At 43.3% G+C, this 22,426-nt stretch overlaps 1 protein-coding gene across 3 annotated transcripts in view; it reads left to right on the top strand.

The window, feature by feature from the left end:
* The first annotated feature begins 1,829 nt into the window (after positions 1–1,829).
* Positions 1,830–22,426, top strand: part of LOC134337882 (segment polarity protein dishevelled homolog DVL-1-like) — a 171,036-nt gene continuing 150,439 nt past the window's right edge. The window contains exon 1 of one of the 3 annotated variants that reach the window (XM_063033197.1): positions 1,830–2,129. In XM_063033197.1, the coding sequence (XP_062889267.1) occupies positions 1,960–2,129 (170 nt within the window). In that variant the 5' untranslated portion in view covers positions 1,830–1,959. The remainder of the gene's footprint in view (positions 2,130–22,426) is intronic. The other 2 variants (XM_063033195.1, XM_063033196.1) reach the window with 2 other exon arrangements.

Below are 22,426 nucleotides of genomic sequence, written 5' to 3'. Positions count from 1 at the left end.
GGTGAGGTTAGTGTGGTGGGAGGAGCTGCCTCAGTGGGTGGGTTTACTGTTGTGGGAAGAGCTCACTCAGTGGGTGGGGTTACTTCAGGAGGGGGAGAGTAGGAGGAGCTGACTCATTGGGCCGCGCTGACCCAGTAGGCGGTTTTACTGCAGTGTGTTGAAATGGATTCGTGCACGGAGAGCAGGGTTACTTTGGTGGGAGGGGCTGACCAAGTGGGTGAAGTTACTTCAATGGGAGGGGCTGATCAAGTGGGTGGGGTTACCATGTTGGAGGAGCTGACCCAGTGGGGGGGAGTTCCCACGGTAGGAGGAGCTGACCAAATGGGCGGGGCTATTGTGGTGGGTGGAGCTGATGCAGTGGGCAGGGTTATAATGATCGGGGGAGCTGGCCCGGTGGGTGGGGTTACTGTGGTGGGTGGAGATGGTCTGGTGGGCGGAGCTGGCCCAGTGGGTGGGGTTACTGTGGTGGGTGGAGCTGGCCCGGCGGGCGGGGTTACTGTGGTGGGTGCAGCTAGCCCTGTGGGCGGGGTTACTGTGGTGGGTGGAGCTGATCCAGTGGGTGGGGTTACTGTGGTGGGTGGAGCTGGCCCAGTGGGCGGGGTTACTGTGGTGGGTGGGGCTGATCCAGTGGGCGGGGTTACTGTGGTGGGTGGAGCTGGCCCGGCGGGCGGGGTTACTGTGGTGGGCGGAGCTGGTCCGGTGGGCGGGGTGACTGTGGTGGGTGGAGCTGGCCCGGCGGGCAGGGTTACTGTGGTGGGCGGAGCTGGTCCGGTGGGCGAGGTTACTGTGGTGGGTGGAGCTGGCCCGGCGGGCGGGGTTACTGTGGTGGGCGGAGCTGGCCCGGCGGGCGGGGTTACTGTGGTGGGCGGAGCTGGTCCGGTGGGCGAGGTTACTGTGGTGGGTGGAGCTGGCCCGGCGGGCGGGGTTACTGTGGTGGGCGGAGCTGGCCCGGCGGGCGGGGTTACTGTGGTGGGTGGAGCTGTTCCGGTGGGCAGGGTTACTGTGGTGGGTGGAGCTGGCCCGGCGGGTGGGGTTACTGTGGTGGGTGGAGCTGGCCCGGCGGGTGGGGTTACTGTGGTGGGTGGAGCTGATCCAGTGGGCGGGGTTACTGTGGTGGGTGGAGCTGGTCCGGTGGGCGGGGTTACTGTGGTGGGTGGAGCTGGTCCGGTGGGCGGGGTTACTGTGGTGGGTGGAGCTGGCCCAGCGGGCGGGTTACTGTGGTGGGTGGAGCTGGCCCGGTGGGCGGGGTTACTGTGGTGGGCGGAGCTGGCCCGGCGGGCGGGTTACTGTGGTGGGTGGAGCTGGCCCGGTGGGCGGGGTTACTGTGGTGGGTGGAGCTGTTCCGGTGGGCAGGGTTACTGTGGTGGGTGGAGCTGGTCCGGTGGGCGGGGTTACTGTGGTGGGTGGAGCTGGCCCAGCGGGCGGGTTACTGTGGTGGGTGGAGCTGGCCCGGTGGGCGGGGTTACTGTGGTGGGCGGAGCTGGCCCGGCGGGCGGGGTTACTGTGGTGGGTGGAGCTGGTCCGGTGGGCGGGGTTACTGTGGTGGGTGGAGCTGGTCCGGTGGGGGGAGCTGGCCCGGTGGGCGGGGTTACTGTGGTGGGTGGAGCTGGTCCGGCGGGCGGAGCTGGCCCGGTGGGCGGGGTTACTGTGGTGGGCGGAGCTGGCCCGGTGGGCGGGGTTACTGTGGTGGGTGGAGCTGGTCCGGTGGGCGGGGTTACTGTGGTGGGTGGAGCTGGTCCGGTGGGTGGAGCTGGCCCGGTGGGCGGGGTTACTGTGGTGGGTGGAGCTGGTCCGGCGGGCGGAGCTGACCCGGGCTGGCACGCAGGCGGCGGGATGCTGTCCACCAGGCCGCGCTGTCGAGTTTGACAGGTCTCGTTTCTCCCACATCCATGAGCCGGTAGGACTGAGGGAGTGCGGCCGGGAGTGGGGTTTTGCCACCCGTCACGGTTCCGATCCCCGATGGCGGAGACCAAGATAATTTACCACATGGACGAGGAGGAGACGCCGTACTTGGTGAAAGTGGCGGTGCCGCCGGACCTGGTCACTCTCGGTCACTTCAAGCAGGTCCTCAATAACAGGCCGACCAGCAGCTTCAAATTCTTCTTTAAGTCCATGGACCTTGACTTCGGGTGAGTTGCGAGCCCGAGCCCCGCGGCAGCCGGCCGCTCTCCCGGGTTCCGCGGCACACTCGGGGCCCGCCGGTCACTGCTGTCGCCGGGGTGGGGGCCGCGGAAGGCCGGCGCTTGCGGCCAGGGTGAGCGAGGCTGCCGTGGGTTAGAGACTCGGGCTGGGGGGCGGGGCGGGGCGGCGTGGGTGGGGGGTTTGAGGCGGGGCGGCTGCGGGCTGCTGCTGGAAAGGGGCTGTGGTTTGTCCGCCCGCTCGTTACGGGCTGAGCACCGATCGGGGCTTGAGTTGACGCTGCTGGCCAGTTAGTTGGTAAAGCACCTTGCCCGTGGTTTCCAGAAAATAATCATCCTTCAGTAGCTCTTCCTAAATCATTACCCCTCTCATTTATTGCTCCCCTGGTATCGGATTATGGCCGTGATAGCTGATCGCTTGTTTACATAAGAACCGTGGGGTCTGCAGCTGCAGAGGCTGGTGCGGCCAAGGGAGACCATTTCGCCCACTGTTTCAAAACTCCTGCTTGGACCTCAGCAGGAGAACCGAGAGCAATACTGGACTCTGTACTTTGGGAAGAATGTGCAGGGTTGACCTTTGCAGCCTAATTTGATCAGAGTCATACAGGGACATACTATGCAAACTAAGATTGTACTCCATGAAATCTATTATGTTCAGAGATTATCATTATCGAAATGAAAGGGGGATCTGATACATAGAAGAAAACTACATATATATATGTGTGTGTGTGTGTGTGTGTGTGAAATCTAGAACTGGGGCACAAACATTTAAAAATTATGGCCAGACCTTTCATGAGTGGTTAGAAATACTTGTACATACAAAGGGTGTTGAAAGTTTGGATTGACCTTCTGAAATGGGTTTCAAGTTGGTAGATGATTGTTAAGCAGGGTATAAAAGAATATGGCTAATAATTGGCTAGGAAGTTCCAAATTTCAGTAAAACAAAGATACAATTCTAAAGAGATTCTGGGGGTGGGGGAGAGGTGGGAGACATCTTGGTGCACAGATTTTTGAAAGTGAGAGGGACAGGTAGTGGAAGATTTTATTAACATACAAAATCTTGGTGCTTTATTAATGTTCAAAAGTAAGCATCTCCTTAACCATTACAATGAATGCAGTTCTGGGTCACTGCATTTTTGGAAGGATCTGAAAGTGCAGGCAGAAAAGATTAAGTAGATTGGGTGCCACGTCGCAGTTAGTTCAACGCTATTACTGCTCAGGGAGTTGGTGTTCGTAGTTCAATTCTGATGTTGGTCTGTAAGGAGTCTATACATCCTCACCATGGAATGAGTGGGTTTCCTCCCACAGTCCAAAGGCGTACAAGTTAGTAGGCTGATTGGTCATTGATTGTCCAGTGATTAGGCTAGAGCTAATCAGGGTTTCTGGCCGACACAGCTCGAAGGGCCGGAAGGGCCTGTTCCACACTGTATCTCAATAAGGAAATAAATAGCCCTGGGAATTCGGGATTTCAATTATGTGGTTAGATTAGAGAAACTTGGAGTGTTGTTACTGGAACTAAGAAGTTTCAGAATGAATTAAGTAAAAATATTCAAAACCTTCAAGGGTAAATGCAAGGTGAATAATGGTGGAATGACTGAGAAGGCGGCGGCACAGATTTCAAATGTTCGCCAATGAAACCAATGCTGACCTGACGAAGCACTTTCCCAGTTGTCTGGGAACGATGATCCAGATTTCACTGCCTATAAAGCGATGGATGCAGTTTCAATCATGCCTTTTAAAAGAGAATTGAATAGATCTTTTAAGGGGAAAAGTATCGGGGACAGAACCAAGAAATAGAACTGGATGGATTTGTTTCATAGAGAGCTGGTGAGGGTCAATAAGCCACTGGCCTGTGGTTCTGTAATATTATTTTTTATACATGAGGTTAGATCACAGCTAAGCTATAACCGTGTGGATAGTCAGAGGCTTTTTCCCCAGGGCTGAAATGGCTAACGCGAGAGGGCACAGTTTTAAGGTGCTTGGGTGTATTTACAGAGGAGATGTCAGGGGTAATTTTTTATGCAGAGAGTGGTGAGTGCATGGAATAGGCTGTCAGCAACGATGGTGGAGGCGGATATGATAGGGTCTTTTAAGAGACTCCTGGATAGGTACATGGAGCTTAGAAAAATAGAGGGCTATGGGTAACCCTAGGTAATTTCTAAAGTAAGTACATATTCGGGACAGCATTGTGAGCCAAAGGGCCTGTATTCTGCTGTAGGTTTTCTTTGATTCTGTGTTTCTATAATCTTTTAATGGAGGGGTAAAATTCCATAAATATCCCTATTGTTTTGTGTCTCTTACTCTTGGTATCTAATATTTTCCCTTGTGATTGCTAACTTCTGTGGCAAAATACTCCACATTACAACACTTGGGGTGAAAGGATTTTCCTTGTTCGTAACTTTTGAAGTAGTGTCTGCAAGTCCAAGGAGTGCATCTTATGAGCACTTTACACAAATGTCGAACACTGTTAAGTGTGCTTTTTTTTAGATTATGAGGACACGCAGTCCTCTTTTATTGTCGTTTAATAATGCATGCATTAAGAAATGATACAATATTCCTCCGGTGTGATATCACAGAAACACAGGACAGATCAAGACTGAAAAACTAACAAAAACCACATAATTATAACATATAGTTACAACAGTGCAACAATACCATAACTTGATGAAGAACAGGCCATAGGCACAGTAAAAAAGCTCAAAGTCTCTCGAAAGTCCCACATCTCACGCAGACGGGAGAAGAAAGAAAACTCTACCTACCATGCCCGACCACAGTCCGACTCTGAGTCGTCCGAAAATTTCGAGCTCCAATCAGCCCTCTGACACCGAGTACTGAGCACCATCTCTGCCGAACGCTTCGACCCTAGCCTCGGTCGCCAGCAGCAGGCAAAGCTGGGGATTTTGGGACCTTCCCTCTGGAGATTCTCGATCGCACAGTAGCAGCGGCAGTAAACAGGGCATTTCAGAAATTTCTTCAGATGTTCCTCTGTGCTTCTCACGTCTGTCCCCATCAAATCAGAATTGTGCACGGCATCCTACTTACAAATATGATATCATATTTTGGTCTTTTTTGCTTAAGGAATCTTAGTGATCTCTTCTTAACATCATTTCTGGCATAATCTGGTGTCCTTAAAGGAGGAGGAAAGACATACATTTGACAGCTGACTACCTGCAGAGCTTTGGAGTGGGCACTGAAGTGCTTTTGAAATGGGATCCCTGTGATAAAGTTGGAAACATTACGCCAGTTTGCACGCAGCGCATAATTTATCTCTACTGATTTTAATTCAGCAACAGAAGTTGGTCAAAGTCTATGAAGTGGGACTAAAATTCACACCAGTTGACTTTGGAAAATACTGTGTACTAAATTATACCTTACAGTGTGTGATGACCAGAATTTCAATGTCCTTCATATTATGTGATCCCAGAACTTCACATTATTCTAATAGTGTCATGGGCAGCATATTATGTAAAATCATCACTGCGTCTTTACTGAGAGTCCCACTTTTCCAGCCCATTTATGTACACAGAATTCTCAATTTTTAGTGTTCTACTTGAACCACAGTTTTCTATTTCTCCCACAACCCTTAGTGCCTTTCCTTTTACTTTTCCTTTTAGTTTTCTTCCCAGAAATGTAACTTTGCTATCTTTAATTTGGATTGTTTTACATTTCTAACTGCTTGTTGATCGTTACTTGTCAAAGTAGGCAGGGTGGTTTTGATTTTGAGAGGTCTACGCACATGCAAAATCATCTAGAAACTTCTCTCCTGTAGATTTCGGGGCATTCTTTCAACATGGGTGTCCTTGTGGATAAGCAGGAATGGAACCAATGGCAACACCTTTTTTATATTTAAAATTAGTCTGACTCTTATAGCAGTGTTATGCAGTAAAATATTCATGTACATGACTAATTTATACATGAAAATGTATTAAAGTGCATTTTACAGACTGAGTGAAAATATCATTGTGAGGGTTCTTCTGTGTATGGACTAAAACTTTCTTTTAAACTGGCTCCCAAATGTTCATGAATAGCAATGAAACTACTTTACAAAAGTGCATTCCATGTGTTGCTCTGGGGTCCCAATGGCATGATAATGTGCAACATTTTTCTTTACTTTCTTGAATCTATGTGCAGGCTACATGTTGCCTCTGATACTTACTGTTTTCTGCCATTAGAAACAATTGATCCTTTTTTAAAGCAAGTTGTAAGGAGCATGCTATGCTTGAGAAGTGTACTTCCATTCTGAAAGTTTGCAATCAAGTACAGAGCAGATTGGGCAGAATTATTTCCCTTGGGGGAATAGTGAACCAGATGATTTTTTACAACAACTCTGTAATTTATTTGTCACTTTCTGAGTCTATCTTTTAAATCCAAATCTGACTACTTCGATTTAAATTTCCCCAAGTGCCACAGTGCATCTCAATCTTGTGTCTCCAGATTGATGGTCTTGTGTCTGGATAATATTGTTGAGTTATTGTACTTCTACCAAGCCATTTTGTGGTATGCTTCCCTGGGAAAAGAATAAATGTGTCTTTTCCTACTGTAAGAAAAACAATCCTAGTTTCCCTTGCCTGTCGATGTAACTGATGTACTTTGTATCTGGTGCATTTTAACAAATCTTCCTGTGCCACTTAAAGGTCTCGCCATGTTGCCTTGAGGCTGGAAATTGGAATTGACCATGCTGCTCAAATGGAAAGTCAATGTACACACCACATTTTTCTGCCTGTTCATTTCTGTTATTTATTTCATAGACTACAAAAAAATTAGCCTTTTAACATTCTTCAATTGACACAGCAGATCCAGGAAATTGATCTCTGTGGCAAAGGTTCAGAAACTGGGGGCATGAGGTAAAAGTGAGTCAGTAACTATCAAAGTTGGAATATATTTCATCTGAACTATAATGGAGTTGAATTTAAGAGGGAAGATTTCCTACTGGTCCATGATTATTACTACCTGTTTCCCCTTGGACCAGGATTTTTCTTCTAGCATGTCTGAGTGTAGTATTTTGCAAAGGTGATCCACAGCAATGCTGGAATTGTTGCTTAGGAAATGATAATAGGACTTGTGCGTCTCTGCAAAGGAGGTGCAAGGTGCTCCTTCCCTCTGCTACCTGCAGGTCACCCTTGGGCAAGGTGTAGCACCTGATTAGCAACTCCCCCCCCCCCAACCCAGATCATGGTCATGTGAAGCCATGGGAGCAGGTGGCGGATGGTTGTATGAGCAGCTGGTGCATATCACAGTCCTGGTTCTGCGACCACTGACACCAGACAGACGATCTCTGGGATATTGACAATGGCTGGGATCACCCATCTTGTAAAGACACTGCCCAAAAGAAGGAAATGGCAAACCATTTCTGTAGAAAAAAATTGGCAAGGACAATCATGGTCATGGAGGCCGTGCTCACCCACGTCATACAACACGGCGCATGATGATGATGAATAGGACTTTTAGACATAAAATGGCAGAATTGGTATGGGTGCCTGAGAGGGGTGTTGTTTATTTCAAATCTACTAGAGTTGTTTCTTTGAGACTATAATTGGCAGAGTTGATAATGGGGAACAGGTGGATGTGGTTCTTTGGATTTTGAGACAGCTTTTAACAAGGTGCATCCTAAAGTTATTCCAAAATAAAAGTACATGAGTTTGGCTGTAATGTGGTGCCATGGACTGAAGATTCATGTTAGCATATTATGTATAATCTCATGGTAAGTAGAAAGTCGTACAAGACGGAATGGATGAACTTTAGGTTGGGAAGCTGTATAACCTTGCTTTCAGGAAGGTGTGACTGGCTGTATGGCTTCCCAACATCTACAGGTATATGGAATCAGTAATGGAATAAATGTGAGATAGGTGTTCGATGGTTGGCACAGATCCAGTGAGTCAAATGGCCTGTTTCTCTATTATATCATTCTGACTGGCAGCGTAATGGGATAGTGCAGCGCATAGACTGTCTAGGTTATTGGATACAATAACTGAATGGCTTTAACCTGTAGTGAGTTCCACAGGCCATCACTACAATTGAATTCACAATCACTTGTCACATAGATGCACTCACACAGCCACACACTCTCACAAAACCTCTTAAATAAAACAAAAATCTTGCGTTTTCTTGTTGCTACCATCTTTTCTCCTGATTTACAGAATGGCTTGGATAGGGAAGATGTGATAAAGACACAAGTGCGTTAGTGAAATGTAAATTAGGTCATAAATATTAGACAATCTCTAATAAATTTAATTGGGAAGGTAGAAGTGTCTTCACCTGAGGAGTCGCCACTATGTGCAGTAGTTACAACAAGACTTGCATTTAGCTAACACCGTTCAAAGCCACAGGAACTTTGCAGCCAATTTTGTTGTTTATTGTCCCTTTCCGTGCCTTGTGGCACACAGGGCAGCAACCTGGCCATTTCTTCAGCATTTTTTGTCTGTTTTTTACGAGGCTGAGTTGCTAGCTGAATGCTCAACCCAGTACGGATGGAAAGCGTCCAAGGAACGGGCCGTATTCAAACCTGGGACCACTCCGGTGCGGATGTCACTACACCACCAGACGGCTATTGCAGCCAATGTAATACTCATAAAACGTATTCGGTGTGTTTGCCAATTTACAGATGGCCATTTCTCACAAACAGCAAGAGTAGTAATGCCCAGATAATATTTTGTTTCATTTATATTTAGTTGAGGAAGAACTACAAGACAGATCACTGGGACTAAAACTACAGCCTCTTGAATGAGAGCCCTTACAAATGGGTGTATTAAAGAGAAGCTAGATAAGCAAATTAGGAAGGAAGGAGGAAAGAAATGGATATACTTTTCAGATTAGTGAAAGAAGAGACATGAATGGAGCCTAGAAACTCAAATTCTCTTGATCTTTTGATATCCTTTTCCTTAATAGACCAACATCCATTCTCATGCATCGAAGCACTGTTTAAATTTATCATCAGCATCTGTCTTTACTGCTAGTTGGCTCTCAAATTGTGGGCAGTGGTGTACTTCTTCCAGGTTTCACTGTCAGCCTTAGTCTGAGTGCAGTCCTGCTGTCGCTAAACACTGAGAGACTGAGACCAGTAATAATTCCTTCCTATCTCTGTAAATCCCCTTCATTTCTATAAACCCTTGAGTTAGCTGATTCTTAGTTTCTGTCTTAAGTCATCCCAAATATAATTCCCAGCATTTGTGGTGGTGCTGACCTGCCAAATTTATGAATCTGGAGTTCTCTTTAACCCTTCCTGACCTTGTACCTTTTAAAGAACCCCTTCAAATGTGTGTCCGACAGAGTGATCAGCAGCACTGGGGCTCCACAGGGGACTGTCTTGTCTCCCTTTCTCTTCACCATTTACACCTCAGACTTCAACTACTGCACAGAGACTTGTCATCTTCAGAAGTTTTCTGATGACTGCCATAGTTGGATGCATCAGCAAGGGAGATGAGGTTGAGTACAGCGCTGTGGTAGGAAACTTTGTCACATGGTGTGAGCAAAATTATCTGCAGCTTAGTGTGAGAAAGACTAAGGAGCTGGTGGTAGACCTGAGGATAGCTCAGGCACCGGCGAACCCTGTTTCCATCCAGGGGGTCAGTGTGAACTTGGTGAAAGATTACAAATACCTGGGGATACGAATTGACAATAAACTGGACTGGTCAAAGAGCACTGAGGCTGTCTACAAGAAGGGTCAGAGCCATCTCTATTTCCTGAGGAGACTGAGGTCCTTTAACGTCTGCCGGACGATGCTGAGGATGCTCTATGAGTATGTGGTGGCCAGTGCGATCATGATTGCTGTTGTATGCTGGGGCAGCAGGCTGAGGGTAGCAGACACCAACAGAATCAACAGACTCATTCATAAGGCCAGTGATGGTGTGGGGATGGAACTGGACACTCTGACTGTGGTGTCTGAAAAGAGGATGCTGTCCAAGTTGCAAGCCATCTTGGTCAATGTCTCCCATCCACTACATAATGTACTGGATGGGTACAGGAGTACATTCAGCCAGAGACTCATTCCACCGAGATGCAACACAGAGCGTCATAGGAAGTCATTCCTGCCTAAGGCCATCAAACTTTACAACTCCTCCCTTGGAGGGTCAGACACCCTGAGCCAATAGGCTGGTCCTGGACTTATTTCCTGGCATAATTTACTTATTACAATTTAACTATTTATGATTTTATTACTATTTAATTATTTATGGTGCAACTGTAATGAAAACCAATTTCCCCCGGGATCAATAAAGTATGACTATGACTATGATACTATAAATCAGAGTACATTAAAAGTTCAATACAGTTTTAAGATTTAATAACCTGGTCTCAAATATCTATTTGAAAATGACTGTTTGGTGTCAGTGATGCATTGAGCAGACTTGACATCCCGTTGTAGTGCCTTCCCGTCCACCACAGTGCAGTTTCCATACCAAACAGTGACACAGCTTGTTACGATGCCATGAGTATGTTTGTGCAAAGTCCAGCTCTCTCAGAAAGTAGAGGCATTAGGGAGTTTTCCTGACTCAGGATGTGTTCGGGGATCATAAGAGGTTATTTGAGATGTGCTCTCCCATGAGTTTGAAACTACTTGCAGTTTCCACTGCTGTGCTGCCCACGTAAAGGAAGATGTGAGTGGTGAGAGTTCTCTTGAAGTCGATAGCCATCTCCTTTGTCTTGTTGACACTAAGGAAGAGGTTATTTGCCAGGCACCAGGCCTTGATCTCTTCCATCTCCACCCTGTAGGCTGTCTCATTATGGTTGGTGATGAACCCCATCACTGTAATGTCATCAGCGAACTTGACAATTAATTTGGCAATGAACTTAATAATATACTGTATAAACTCAATTTGCAGCACTCAGGGAGGCATCTGTAACAATGAATTACATATGATGTGGAAGGATAGCAATGTGGACCATAATGTGATGCCACATGTAGATCCTGTTTCCATTGGGGCTGCATGGGAACTTTAATTTAGAACATTATACAATAGGTAGTGCCACATATCACACTGGTTGCAATACTCACTTCTTTGATTAAACAGCTACTTTCAAGTGAGAAACTAGTTGGTGAATATTGGTATTCTTATGGCTATTAAGAGATCACGTCTGTAGGTAATGCCATGATTTTGTTGGAAAACTGTTTTGGTTCTCTGTTGTCTTCTTTTTAACACTCGTTGGCTGTGTAGCCTGAGTATCTTTGTTGTGTATATGTTATCTTGAGAATAATTCTCTGGTCTGTGGCATCTGATTTATTAATACGTTAAAATCACTGTATGAAGGAATGTGTTAACCTCATGGAAGCAGTGCCTGTCCATTGTATTTTCAATAACACTGGCTAATTATTGGAGAATAATACAGACGATGGTACTGAGTGTTGTAGATTTTCTCTGGCACTTGTTCTTACGGTGCAGTCAGGCAATGAGAGTATTGGTGGACTTGCTGATTCAGCTGTACTAATGACACTAGAGTCCACAGATGCTATTATCTGGAACAGCACACAAAGCATTGGAGGAGAATTCAGCAGATCAGGCAGCATCCGTGGTGAAAATGAACAATGTTTCAGGTCGTGCTGAAGGGTCTCGGCCCGAAATATCGACTGTGCTCTTTTCCATGAATACTGCCTGGTCTGCTGAGTTCCATCAGCGTTTTGTATGTGTAGCTTGGATTTCTCTTGTTATGTTTCAGGTCGAGACCCTTCATTTGGACTGAAAGATAGAAGAAAGGTAGCTGGTATATTTAAAACAAAAAGTAGAGGGAAGGGGTGGAGCAAAAGCGAATGAAGGGTAGAGGGAGAGTGGGAATGGTGTCTGAAGCTGGGAGGTGATAGTGGAAGTGATAAAGGACTGGTAGAAGAGGAGTCCTCTGATCCTTTTCTCTCTTCTCTCTCCCCCAATCCACAAGGCCTCATCACCCTATCTTCTTGCTAGTCTCAAACCCCAACATCTGCCCATCACCCACACCCTCTTCCCACTGGTTTCTGTCCCTTTCTCCCTCGTGTTATTCTATGCCGGGGTTGGCAACCTTTTTGCCTCTGTGGGCCGGATCACATATTAATGAGCGGACGGTTGGCCAGATAAATGCCGTAAAATACTTCAAATATGGGAATTATCCATTTAAATACATCTTAGTTATGTTTTGCCTCAAATTAATGAGTAACACATGCTAGAAAATCATTTGTGCTTAAGGTTGCTCTATGCTCTCTCCTATCAGATTCTATCAGTTTCAGTCATTTGTCACTTCCCAAACTGAAGGAGCTTAGTGAATTTTAGAGCTCGGTGACTTGGTAGCTGATATCACGGTCACTCATATCAGTGTAGTTGAAATCTGCAGTGGTTATGAGGTCAGAATAAGAATGCAGATATCTTAGTAGGTATAGAGTTTGAATGCAATAAAATTAGAAAGAGGTAAACTGATGGGATTCGAAAGTGAGAATATACAGTAAACACTGAGGTATTACTTACTTGGAGACAGTGTGATGGTGAGCATGGAAGCGATGAAAGACCGGGATCTGAAACAACTAAGGATGTGGTCTATGGGAGTTTGGATAATCTCCAGTTTTACATAAAGTAGAACGGATAAAGCTAGCCTGGAGGATGTTCAGGTAGTTAAAACAAGGTAGTCAATATAGGGGTTTTAAAATTGGCATGATTGGGAGTTACTGTAGGAGATGAGTTGAGGCAGTGGTACAATTGGATGATACTGCAGAGGTGGAAATAATTGACAGGATGAGTCGATGGTCTGTGGCTCACTTTGGTGTCAAATATGATGCAAGTTGTAAACAGTCTGGTTTAGTCCCAGGCAGTTGCTATGGAGAGGACAGAGTTGATGGTATGATAATAAACAATGTACGACAGGCTGAAGGGTTCAGCTTTAATTTTCCCACTGTGTATTGGAAGGCATTCCTGGTCATCGAGTACTAGATGACAACCCAGAGACGATAGAAAGGTCAAAAGGTGGTGATGTGGTAAGGCTGGCTGTCATTGATGTTTACGCAAATACAGTGAATTCTGGTTAATTGGGACACATTGAACATAGAACATAGAATAGTACAGGCCCTTCAGCCCACAATGTTGTGCCGACCCTCAAACCCTGCCTCCCATATAAGCCCCACCTTAAATTCCTCCATATACCTGTCTAGTGGTCTCATAAACTTCACTAGTGTATCTGCCTCTAATTAACCAAAGTTTCATGGGAATAGTTGAAAAGGTATAAAAAAGACAAACTGCAATTTAACTGTGTAACAAATTGTGTATTTAAATGAAATACAGAACAAATGAGAACACTATCAATGCTACTACAGTACTGTAAAACTGTGTTATTAGCTCCTAATAGTTTTCGATGGAATTCATAAATGCCATGTATGCTGCACATCCTTTTGATTTACTGTAAATGAGCAAAATCAGTGCAGACACCTAGTGTAGATGATGGACTGCCTTCATACAATGCTATCGACGATTGCATCTTCCGAATCTTCATTCTCATTGTAACATTCAAGATGATTGTCAATACCTTCAAATTCCTTGTGGTTCCTAACTTGTTGAAGTACTAAAGTTGTTTCATTTTCACTACTGCCATTTCTGGCATCTCCAAGACTAAATGCATGAAACCACCATGAGCAAAACAGTTCTGAATTGTCTTACTACTTATTTCTCACCAATGTTCAGTGATAAAGGTCACTGCTTTTTGAACATAAGCATACTCAACTGATGCTATTTAAAAACTGTTCACTCTAAATATGGTGTAGTGTCTAATGGCCACACAAGTGCACATGTCCGATGCTAGTTAGAAACTGTTCAACAACAATTTCCTGCCCCAATTAAGTGGCCTAGTGTCCCAAATAAATGAACGTAATCCTGGCTATTTTCTCAATTTGGTTTAGTTCTTTAAGGGTTGTCCCAAATAAGCGGCTGCACCGTTTAACCGATAGCCCAGTTAACCAGAGTCCACTTTATTAATGGTTTTAGTACAGCGTCTTAACTACGTACAACCCTGTACTGACAACAAATTCCTCAATTTTTTTTTCTATTGTTTAAAACTTGAAGAGTGAGAGCAGTAAGTGAAGGTGAAGAGGGCACAAATACTTTCACAATGAAGCTGTGTTTTATTTGTTTGAGATTCATTTCCTGCAGTTAAAATTCTGGAACTAGCTTCCTGTGAATGAAAATCTAATTAGTGGATCCTGCTGTGAAGGACTGTATGCTGGTGCAGATGAGGTGGAGTGGTTAGTGAGCTATTTCATCAGGCAAATCCATTTTGGTGAAATATTTCACTGAAAATGAAGGTTTTACAGAAGTGCAAAAAGATGTTTCTGAGAGAATAAGAGGACGACCTTGGCATTTTAAATTAATGTGTGCATAATAATGTAAATTCATAAAAAGCTGTGTTGTAATAAGATGGAGAAATGCTTTCAGAGAAAGACTGTGGGTAAGGATTTGAGTACTTCAGCCACAGAATTACTGACAGATTTAATGTAAATGGGAAGGTCCTGATCGGAAAATATGGAAATAAAAAAGAATTTGTCTTTAATTTTGGTATTTTACTCTACCCACTTACTCTGATTTTGCCAGGTGGTTTGAGATGGGATGCTGAGGTGTGGCCCTGATCCTGCCCTGAGTGAGATTTAGGATTGAGTCTGTGCATTTGCTGTGCTGCCTGGCACTTGACCCAAATGGTAATTCTTTGTGCATTAGACTAGATTCATCTGGTTATTCAGTTAGTTGGGGTGTGGCATGCTGAGAGGATCTCGTATTTCCATGCTATTTATGAGGAGGCCGAGTCTAATGAGAGAAGCATGTCAGCATAGTGGTTAGCTTAATGCTGTACGGTGCCGGCGAGCATGATTGGGGTTCAGTTTCTGCTGCTGTGTACAGGGCATTGGTACATTCTCCCTGTGTTCCTGCACTTTCCTCCCACATTCCAAATACGAATGGGTCGGGGTTAGTAAGTTGTGGGCATGCTATATTGGTACTAGAAGCATGTCACATTTGTAGGCTGCCCAGCACACCACGGACTGTGTTAGTTATTGACGCAAATGACATATTTCACTTCATGTTTCTACGTACTGTAGCTGTGACAAATAAATCTCTTTTTTTTCATTTACACCTGTGCTGGCTCTTGGCACAGGCCAATCAGTTGTATTTTCCTTGTTTCTCTTCTCCCTCTCACATGTCCATTCTCCTGCCATTCACTGAAACTAGAGATAATTTACAGTGATCAGTTCACCTGTCAACTTGAATGCCTTTAGCATGTGGGAGGAATCTGAAGTCCCCAGCTGAAGCCAAAGTTGTCACTGCAAGTGTGCAAACTCTACACAGGCAGCACGAATGTCAGGATCAAACGAGCATCACTGAAGCTGACCTATCTTTTATAATTAATCCCTTTGATTCTGAGGTAACCTTTTACCTCAATTCCAGCACCAGATTCTGAATGTTGACCTTTCCTATACCTTTGCATTAATCTAAAACTCACAGTTTATCTTTCACCAAAATATCACACCTTTTTAAGCTATAAAAGTACACATAGTGTTTCTTCTTGTATGTAGACTACTACCACTTTTTCGCTGACCATTCCTGCTATTGGTGCTCAGAAACACCTGGTAAAGTGTCCAGCAAATAGCGGTTCAATCATAGGGAGACAGCTGAAAAGCTATTGCTCCATGACAGTGGGATGCAATAGAATCTTTCATTGAAATAAAAAGGCATCCTAAGGTACCTTGTAGCTAAAGTTATCAAAGAAAATCTGATTCCAGGTTATAGTGATGAAGCTCAAATGATCAAAAGCTTACTTAAAAAGCAATTAGTAAGGATTGTTTTAAAGATCAAGCAAGAACATGGCAACTAAAGGCATGGCTGTTTGTTTGGAGTGATGAAGATGGGGAAATTCAGGCCAGTTGATGGATTGTTAAGGTTGTATGTTTGGAGAAGATACACTGATAGAGTGAAGCAAGTTCATGGAAAAATTGTGAAATCAAAAATGAGAATTTTAAACGCAGGCTATTCTGCAGATGATGGAAATACAGAGTAACACATACAACTTGCTGGAGGAGCTCAGCAGATCAGAGTTTTAAATCCTGAGAACTTTAAAGTTGTGGATTGCTGAATTGGTGGAGGTGCACAGCAGTGAGCTAAGGATAAGGAGGATGGATGTTTGCCAATCCTGCTCAGAAACATCTGCCTGAAGGAACCGTTGGTGGAATGTACAACAGCTCCTCGTGGTTGCCACTGTCTGTCCGAACTTCGCACAGCAAAACAGCAGTTCAGAACGCTTCCGAACAAGGATCAATCTTGCAATCTAAATTGTAGGGCAAAGTTAAAAGGAGATAAACCTGAAATAAGAACTAGAAATTCTACATTTACGTGGTAATTATATTGGCATATGATTTAAATCAGGTTAATGTTTTGGATGTGACCTCTCCATCATAATTGCAGGACTTGAAGAAAACTAGTTACCTTATGCTCAAATGCCAATAAATGCTGTGTTATTGTGACAGTAAAAAAAGATATGTTTTAAAGTGGCAGAATGGATTTGTAAAACGTGCAGTGTTGCCTTTTTAACTGTTATACTTTTCTGAACTGATTATCTGCGGAACAGATTCCATGGGCCAAATGGCCTAATTTTGCTCCTATGTTTTATGGCCTCGTGGTCTTTTGAAATATTTCAGAAGTATGCAATAATAGAATTTGAAAAAGGTTAGCAAAGTAACCCAGCTGATATCAGACCACTTGGATCTATATATTTAAAGACTAGTCAGGAAATTTGGGGTTAGGCATTCTAACAGCCTTTAATATAAATTTGGAGTCTTTTGGATCAATAGGGTAAAGAAATGGGTTAATTGCCTTGCTGTACTTTAAGCTGTTTCCTATCATGCCATGACCTCACATCACCTTTGTTTCTGACAAAATAAGATAAGAGTATTTCAGTGAAATGGACGCTTGGCAGAAAAATAACAGTAAGCTTCACAATTCGGTTTGGCCAAGTTATGAGTAATGGAAGTTCTCCAACTGTTCACTTCATTCAAATGAAGAAAGGCTGCCTATCATGGGGAAATGAAAGATAATTTAATTTTTAAGAATCACCCTTTCTCCTTTCTTGAACTACCTTTCTGGTTGACTTGGTTAAATAATGTAGGGATTAAAATAACTTAGAAACCAGTGATGGTTCCAGTCATTTCTGGTTTGGCACAATCCAGATTCTCCGCATATCGTGCCCAGCAACATTTTTGCAGCATTAACCTGATCTTTCCATTTCCCCTCCCCTGAGAATATCAGTTGACTGTTACTTATGGAGCTATGCTGCAATTTTTATGCTACTGTGGAACTGAAATGGATGTTCCTTATTGTGTACAATTAATCTGAGCTGCATTTAACATTACTCTCTGTACTGTGTCCACTTCTATTTAGTGAGCCTTGTGATTGTGGTTTAACAAACAAAATAAAGAAAAAATTGCACAGGTTGGATTGGTGTCTCACAGTCAGAAAGGGTTAGCCACAGCTTTTGAGGAGCTTATAATCTCATGCCTTGAAATATGCACTTTGATGTTCAATTTTTTGCTAAATTCAGCAAATTCAGGGATGTGGATTTGTTTATTAATTGTGAGGGGTTCCTTGGATTTGGAATAAAGATGAAAGGTTGAAGGACGGAGTTTGTGGTTGTATCTCCGGACATTTATTCCGTGGATTATTCTGAAGTCTGTAATTTTAATATAAAAGAAAACAACAAACTATTACTTTATAAGCAGCTCACAAACAACAAAATTGCAGATGATAGTGTTACACATCTCACCTATGTGCATGTGACTCTTAAGTTTGCATAGAGTCTGCTGTAGGAGTCTATTACCGCGATGTCTTCTACTGCATTTCTAAAGTGCCTTTCATATGAAAACTGGAGAAAATTTGTTGATGTTGTTCAAAGTGGTTGTATGTCAATATTGTTATAGACTGCTAGTGCTGAGTTATTTGCATATGTTCTTTAACATTGATTTTGGCCCACAGGAGGCTTCCAGCAAATGGTCATTATTGGGAGGAGGGAGTTCATGTGAAATTGTTGAGTCTTAAAAGAACTACTAAGAGATTGTGCCTAACCATGTGGTTTAGGACAGATACAGTACTGTGCAAAATCTTAGGCTCATATATATAGCTAGGGTGCAAGACGTTTGCACAGTACTGTATTTGTCTACCTGGAGCGGAGAGTGAGTTTGTAAATCTGGCGGAAATGTTGAGAGTGGAGCGCTATGGGAGGGTTGTGGGAGAGGTGGCAGAGAAGGAGTGCCAGGGACAGGGGGTGACATGGCTGCAGACACACCCAGCCCTGAGAGGCCAGTTGATTCCAAACAATTGGTTTATTGATCAATATAGAATGTCTCTTTAGTGCTTCCTGCTCCCTCCCCTCTCCCTTCCCCACCTCTCCCTGCCCCCTTCCCACTCTCAGTCCACAATAGAGACCCATATCAGAATCAGGTTTATCATCACTCATATATGTCATGATTTTTTTGTGGCAGCTGTACAGTGCAATACATAAAATTACTAAAGTACTGTGCAAAAGTCTTGGGCACCCTAGCTATATACTGTATATGTATTTACTGTACATGTTTAGCGTAATCTTTATTGACAGCCCAGTTTATGTGGAAAAGCGAAGTGGCTCACACTGTTGAATATTTGGTCAAGTCACTGAAGAATGCATGCTAACCTGCATTCATCTTCAAGCATTCTTCTCAGACCTACCTCAAGTTATTAATCTAAAACCATACTGTGCTTTTGGCAGATTTAGGGTTAGGGTTAGGGTCTGGGGTTAGGGTTAGGGTTAGTGTCTGTTTAGTAGAATTTGTTCTAATAGTTGTCTCTGCTACACAGAGAAATGAAATAAATTCATAGTTTTTGCCATCAGCTTTGATGCTTGCATTTTTTGAAAGACTGCCAAATTTCTTATGTCTAGTGGCATTCCTTCATCCATCCAAGTAATGATCATGATACTGTGAAACACCTCAGTGGCTTTTGGCCTCGATTTTTAAACTCTTAATCTGATGGAAAGAGGATGATGTCCTGTCACAGATTTCCTGCATCACACCAGCAAACATGATCGCTTTTGTTCACATACTGAATGCCATGGTATTTTCACGTTAAGTATTATTATATTTTATTTTTTATTATTATTATTTTGTCCCCTCTGTTAGATTATGTATTGCATTGAACTGCTGCTGCTAAGTTAACAATTTTCAGGTCACATGCCAGTGACAATAAACTTGATTCTAATTCTGACAAGTAGTCTGCTTTCATCTAGTGTTATATGCAGTTGTTATTTTAAAGTTGCAGTTGAAGTTAGTTAAGTTTGAATTTTGGAGATTATGAAAAAGATGTATTTTATTGATCCAAGTCCAGGTAAGTTTGTTGTACTCTACAGCACAGTCATAAAAAGATACAAATGCACTGTACTGCCAGAGAGAATGAGAGAACTTCTCATCTTTTTCTCGTGTCCTGATGAAGGGTATCTGCCTGAAATGTCGACTGTTTACTCTTTTCCATGGATGCTGTCTGGTCTCCTGAGTTCCTCCAGCATTTTTTGTGCAAAACTCTGATAGTCTGACCCAGATGGGACACTGAGGCGTGGCTGACAGATTTGTTGGAATATTGGTTGCCATCCCCCAAACACTTTTTGGCTGTTAAACAGTATTATAATTTTTAAAGTGAATCCAGTGAGTTTCAAGAGTGTGCAGAAAGTGGGGCTGTCAGTTATGGGGGAATGCAAGAATCTGATCCCCAGTGTGTTTTAGGAGCACAGAAAATGGGCCTTTGATGTTTTGCAGGGGAGCAACAGAAATATCACCTGTGAGCCTTATGATGAACTATTAGGATTTCTGAATGGTCAGACAGCAGATGTTAGGCATCTGAGATGGCTGAAGTAGTACAGACCAGTAAGGTCATAGATAATTTCAGCAGAAATTTAGAAGAGAAAGTTGCAGTCACTCATCTGAACAAAAGACAGCCACACTGTTAAAAAAAACTGTGACACTATCTAATTTGTTTGCAGTTGGTGTCCATTTGACAAGGTGGTTGAAAATTTTAAATAATGCTTCAGCTTAGAGCTGATTGTGGACTTCAGAAAAGTCAAGAATAGGGAACATACAACAACCCCTATAGAGGGAGCAGAAGTGGAGAGTGAGCAATTTCAAGTTCCTGGGTGTCAAGATCCCTTAGGACCTAACCTGGTCACAGCATATCAATGCAGCTATAAAGAAGGCAAGACAGCTATATTTCAATAAGAGTTTGAGGAGTTTTGGAATGTCACCAAAGAACACTCAAAAAACTTCTTCCGATGTACCGTAGAGCGCATTCTGACTGGCTGTATCACTGTCTGGTATGGGGGGAGGGAGAGGAGGTTACTGCACAGGATTGAAGTAAACTGCAGAGTGGTAAAATTGGTCAGCTCCATCATGGGTACTAGTCTCTGTAATAACCAAGACACCTTCAAGGAGCGATGCCTCAAAAAGGCAGTGTCCATCATTAAGGACCCCCATCACCCAGGACTTGCCCTCTTCTCACTGTTACCATTGGGAAAGAGGTGCAGAAGTCTGAAGGCACACACTCAGCGATTCAGGAACAGCTTCTTTCCCTCTGCCAACTGATTTTTGAATAGACATTGCCATGAACATTACATCACTATTTTTAATGTATGTTTTTGCACTATTTATTTAATTTAACTATTTGATATACATATACTTACTGTAATTCAGTTTTTTCCCTATATTATCATGTATTGCATTATACTGCTGCTGCAAAGTCAACAAATTTCACGACATATGCCTATGATATTAAAGCTAATTCTGATTCTCAACGCTATCAGTAATGTATCAAAATCTCAAATTCTTTACATATGTTTAGAGGAGGCAACGTGTCATATTGTTCTAATTATTTTTAGAGGTCCAATTTCAGGAAGTTCTTCAGTTGTGTATTAAGTTACCAATTAGAATGCAGATTAGCTGATAAGCAGATGCAGGACAAAGTTATTAATCAGCCATACGTTCCATTTGAAAAGACTGGTAAAATTGGCATTATGGTGGAAGTGGAGGGAGAGGAAGTTTTGTTTACTTCAGGATGCAGACCTGAGTGCATTGTGTTACAACGCTTATTGTCGACGCTAACTGCCTTCATTGAGACACGGTCACATGAGATTCAAAGGAGGTTTCTATGGAAACCAGCAAGCCATGTCATACCAGGAACTTGTGAAACCTGGGAGTCCCATCATTACAAAAGGCAGCAGGTCTGATTTCAATGCCAGAGAATTCATGCAACTTTGGTACATGCATTTCAAACAGCCCACCAATAAAACTGCAGTAAAATATCTTGCACAAGCAGGTAAGTTATTGCAAATATTGACAGCTATAAGCTCTGGATGTTTTGTAGTCAAGGAAACAAATATGCAGAACCTATCAGAATACCATAGAGATAAAAAAAGACACAGAAGGCCAAATACTGTAAGTGTCTCTAGTGGTAACAGAGAGCACTGTAGTAGTTTTTAATTGTCATTAATTCCACATTAATAGTAATTTTAACAACCATGGCATTATGATGAATATTGATAGTACAGTAGATACCTCATTAACAGGGAGAGACACTTATGTGCATAATTTTAAATATCATAAACTAAGAGAAATGTTGTACTGTGACCAAGTTCTGAAGCATTGTTAAAAATACTAGATCTAGTGCGAAGATGACAGAGGAAATTGAGCAGCTGGTATTCGTTGATGTCTACACTCAGAAACCAGCAGTAGTTGTAGGGAGTAGATTAACACATTCTATTTTGCCTCTGTTCTTTGGATTGGAAGGTGAAGAGCCCCTGTTTAAATCATTTCTTCCTCCTCTGATTCAGATCATGGAGAAAAGTGGCATCCAGCCAAATGAAACAATGAGATAGAAAGTAGCTCAGTGCAGAGGTCAAAAAACAAAACGTGTTTTAATAGAGAAAAAAGTAATTGATTGGAAAGGATATTGTGGGAAGGATGCTGTGCAGCACTGAATCTGAAAAGTTACTGCAGGGCCAGCAGAGTAGACGAAGTGCAGGTTACTGTATAACATGAAGAAAGTTCAAGATATAAGAATGAGAAGACAATGCAGCATAGAGAGGAAGTACTTGAGTATAATTATAATGAAAAACTGGCACATATGACCAAGGCATTAGCCAAAATGATGAAAGTGTGCCTATGAAAACGGTTGAAGGCCTTAAAATTGGTAGAAAGTCTCAGTCAGGAAATCTAACTTGGGACCATGAGCTGAGCAGTGATCTTGTTACCTCTGAGATGCTCTTACTTCTGATGGTTAGCCTGCTATTTTTTT

This window comes from Mobula hypostoma, chromosome 25 (genome assembly GCF_963921235.1).
Source record: "Mobula hypostoma chromosome 25, sMobHyp1.1, whole genome shotgun sequence".
Taxonomy (NCBI): domain Eukaryota; kingdom Metazoa; phylum Chordata; class Chondrichthyes; order Myliobatiformes; family Myliobatidae; genus Mobula; species Mobula hypostoma.
The sequence above is the reverse complement of the archived record's forward strand: the minus strand, read 5'-3'. Positions and strand labels throughout refer to the sequence as shown.